Below are 1,254 nucleotides of genomic sequence, written 5' to 3'. Positions count from 1 at the left end.
CGTCGGGGAGCTGCCACCCCCCCCTGTGCCCCCAGGCTGTATGCGGGACGGCGCTGGCCATGGAGAAGTTGTACTTCGCGGGGAGCGGCGTGTGGACCACCAACAGCTCTCTGGGGAACGGCAGCCTCCGCCTGGAGAACCAGAGCGCCGGGAGGAACAGCACCGCGGACCCCCTGAAGAGGAACGAGGACATGGCCAAGGTGGAGGTGACCGTCCTCTGCCTCATCCTGTTCCTCGCCCTGACCGGCAACCTGTGCGTGCTGCTGGCCATCCACACCACCCGGCAGAAGCACTCCCGCATGTACTTCTTCATGAAGCACTTGAGCATCGCTGACCTGGTCGTGGCCATCTTCCAGGTGCTGCCCCAGCTCATCTGGGACATCACCTTCAGGTTTTATGGGCCAGATTTCCTTTGCCGGTTGATCAAGTACTTGCAGGTAGTGGGGATGTTTGCTTCCACCTACATGCTCTTGCTGATGTCCCTGGACCGGTGCTTGGCCATCTGTCAGCCGCTGAGGTCTCTGCACAGGAGAGCGGACCGGGTCTCTGTCCTCCTCACCTGGCTGCTGTGCCTGCTGGTCAGCATCCCTCAGATCCACATATTTTCTCTGAGGGATGTGGGGAATGGAGTTTACGACTGTTGGGCAGATTTCATCCAGCCCTGGGGACCTAAAGCCTATGTCACCTGGATAACCCTCATGGTCTACATCATCCCCGTGCTGATGTTGAGCGTCTGCTATGGCTTAATCAGCTTCAAAATCTGGCAGAATGTGAAGCTTAAGACAGCTCACGGGCCCAACGTGGGTCCGAGCTCCAGCTCCCGCAGTGGGACGGCGTTTGCCAGGGTCAGCAGCACCAGGCTCATCTCCAAAGCCAAGATCCGGACGGTCAAAATGACCTTCATCATAGTGTTAGCTTTCATAGTGTGCTGGACCCCCTTTTTCTTTGTGCAGATGTGGTCTGTGTGGGACACGAATGCTCCGCAGGAAGGTATGTCCTCTCCCCTCCCATAGCCTTTGCATGGACTGCTTCACTCGGCGACCGCGGGGACACCGACAGCGGACACAGAGGCTGTGAGCGGCATCCAGAAACTGCCCCGAGCTGGGTCTCAGGAGGCTGGGAGGGGGACAGGAAAAAGTCCTGAACATGGAAAAAACACCCGTCAGGCAGCAGTGGCTGCGCCTGAGCTTCCCTGGGGCCGGCGAGGGCTAGCGTAGCCCCCGGCAAGTTCAGGGGCACAGCAACTCAGGGGGC

At 59.5% G+C, this 1,254-nt stretch overlaps 1 protein-coding gene across 1 annotated transcript in view; it reads left to right on the top strand.

Moving 5' to 3' along the window:
* The first annotated feature begins 59 nt into the window (after positions 1 to 59).
* The window catches only part of OXTR (oxytocin receptor), a 6,173-nt gene continuing 4,978 nt past the window's right edge, over positions 60 to 1,254 (top strand). The window contains exon 1 of the mRNA XM_009882862.1: positions 60 to 990. Coding sequence (XP_009881164.1) covers positions 60 to 990 — 931 coding nt within the window. The remainder of the gene's footprint in view (positions 991 to 1,254) is intronic.

Source organism: Charadrius vociferus, unplaced genomic scaffold, assembly GCF_000708025.1.
Source record: "Charadrius vociferus isolate BGI_N301 unplaced genomic scaffold, ASM70802v2 scaffold433, whole genome shotgun sequence".
Classification (NCBI taxonomy): Eukaryota; Metazoa; Chordata; class Aves; order Charadriiformes; family Charadriidae; genus Charadrius; species Charadrius vociferus.
Note: the sequence above shows the minus strand (reverse complement) of the source record. Positions and strands in the feature narration are given on the sequence as shown.